The sequence below is a fragment of the Miscanthus floridulus genome, chromosome 8, assembly GCF_019320115.1.
Source record: "Miscanthus floridulus cultivar M001 chromosome 8, ASM1932011v1, whole genome shotgun sequence".
Lineage (NCBI taxonomy): Eukaryota > Viridiplantae > Streptophyta > Magnoliopsida > Poales > Poaceae > Miscanthus > Miscanthus floridulus.
Genome location: NC_089587.1, coordinates 88912454 through 88914702, shown reverse-complemented (window position 1 = coordinate 88914702; position 2249 = coordinate 88912454). Strand labels below are relative to the sequence as shown.

The following is a 2249-nucleotide window of genomic DNA, read 5'->3' as shown; positions in this document are numbered from 1 at the left end:
AATATTTATAGTTTTACCGTACGTTGTGATCGGAGGTGGCCTAGCACACAATAACACAAGGTTTATACTAGTTCAGGCAATGTGCCCTATGTTCAGTTTGAGTCGGTCGGTGACTTTGTTTCTGAGCCCAGGTGCTCGAAGTCTGCAGTGGGGTTACAAATGAGAAGGAGAAAGATGGGGTGTATGAGAGGTCCGGTCGGCTCCGGTCAGAAGGGCCAAGAGCGATAGGAGCTCCGCTATGAGCTAAGTGTTCAAGCGTGTGCTTGAGACCCGAACCTAGCGGTTTTGTGGTTGTGAGCTAGTGAACTTGATCGATCTAATAAATCTGAATGGACTGAGCTTGAACACTTAGCTCATAGCGGAGCTCCTATCGCTCTCGGCCCTTCCGACTGGAGCCGACCGGACCTCTCATACACCCCCCCATCTTTCTCCTTCTCGTTTGTAACCCCACTGCAGACTTCGAGCACCTAGACTCAGAAATAAAGTCACCGACTGACTCAAACTAGACATAGAGCACGTTGCCTGAACCAGTATAAATCATGTGTCATTGAGTGCTAGGCCACCTCCGATCACAACGTACGGCAAAACTACAAATATTCACTAGTTGGTCACTTTCTGTACTGACAGTTGGCGCCGTCCGTGGGGAAGACGTTGTACGTTCAACACTTTTTGGTCATTGGATGGCCCACTTTTCCACCACCCTCGCCGTGGTGGGCTCGGGCGATACGATTAGCTTTGGCTCGCTGGAGTTTCCCGCACTCTCACCTGTTGGGATGTGGGTTCCACCCTTCTTCGAGCCATCCCAAGCCTTCCTCTTCAGAAGCCTGGACTTCATCGTCGACCGGCTCGGCGTACTACACCTTTGTGAGGGGGCTCACGTCCAGGTACCCATCGGAGGGGCCCCCTCCATCGATTCCAGGACGCGTGACTTTGACTACGCGGCATCTACGCTTCATTTTGAGCAAACTCTCTGCTCAAACCCCACTATAAGTAATATGCGTACTGTTATTTACTCTTTATTTACTCTCCCACTGATCATCCGGAAGGACCGTATCACCCATGCTACAAACACTGTACGATCGGTTCCCCTACGGCCTCGCATCCTCCGGGATGCGTACGCTCGGGGGCATCCCGGGAGCATAGGCATACCCACTTGGGTAGATTGATCTGCCTGCCATGTTTGGCAAACAAGCCAACTTCCGCTTAGAGGTCCTCACCTTCGAGGTGGTAGACTTTCTAGGGTCCTACCACGCTATCTTGGGGCGACCATGCTACACCAAATTTTTGGCAATCCCCAACTACACCTACCTTAAGCTGAAGATGCTGGGACCAAACGACGTCATCACTATAAGTAGTGCCTTCTCGCACGCCTTCACGTGCGATCGCGAGCATTTTGAGCTCACCACCGCGGTCGTCAACTTGTCCGAGCTCCCGTGGCTCAGAGAGTCATCAACCCCAGCAGTCTCGGACTACAACAAACCGACCTCCTTGATGGCCTTCCACCCGCTTGAGGAAACCAAGGCAGTGGGTATTGACCCCACCGACCCAACCAAGACGGTGCGGATTAGGGCCCAGCTCCCGACCAAATAGGAACATGAGCTCGTTGACTTCCTACACGCCAATCGCGATGTCTTCGCATGGCAGCCTTCTAACATGCTAGGCATACCACGAGAAGTCAATGAGCATGCACTACGCCTCATCCTGGGCTCGAAGCCCGCCAAGCAGCGCCTGTGTCGCTTCGACGACAAGAGACATAGGGCGATAGGCGAAGAGATCACCAAACTCCTTGCGGTCGGATTCATCAGAGAGGTATTCCACTCCGATTGGCTTGCTAATCCTGTTCTTGTTAAAAAGAAGACCTAGAAGTGGAGAATGTGCGTTGATTACACTGGCCTCAACAAGGCATGTCCAAAGGATCACTTTCCTTTGCCTCGCATAGACCAGATAGTCGACTCCACCTCGGGTTGCGAGATCCTCTCCTTTCTAGATGCCTACTCAGGCTATCACCAGATCACGATGAAAGAATCCAATCAGCTTGCAACCTCATTCATCACCCCATATGGTTCATACTGCTATGTGACCATGCCTTTTGGCCTAAAGAACGCTGGCACCACCTACCAAAGGTGCATGCAGCAATGCTTCGCTGACCAAATCGACCCGCTTGATCAGCCTGATCAAGTCGAACGGACGAAACCAACAATCGCTGTCTATGTTGATGACATAGTGGTCAAAATAGCTCGAGCTTGTGA

The 2249-nt window shown here is 51.8% G+C and overlaps 1 protein-coding gene across 1 annotated transcript; it reads left to right on the top strand.

Moving 5' to 3' along the window:
- The first annotated feature begins 1176 nt into the window (after positions 1 to 1176).
- LOC136469552 (uncharacterized) lies at positions 1177 to 1590 on the top strand. Its single transcript, XM_066467702.1, has one exon. It carries the CDS (start codon positions 1177 to 1179, stop codon positions 1588 to 1590), a length of 414 nt encoding a protein of 137 aa, XP_066323799.1.
- The last annotated feature ends 659 nt before the right edge of the window (positions 1591 to 2249 follow it).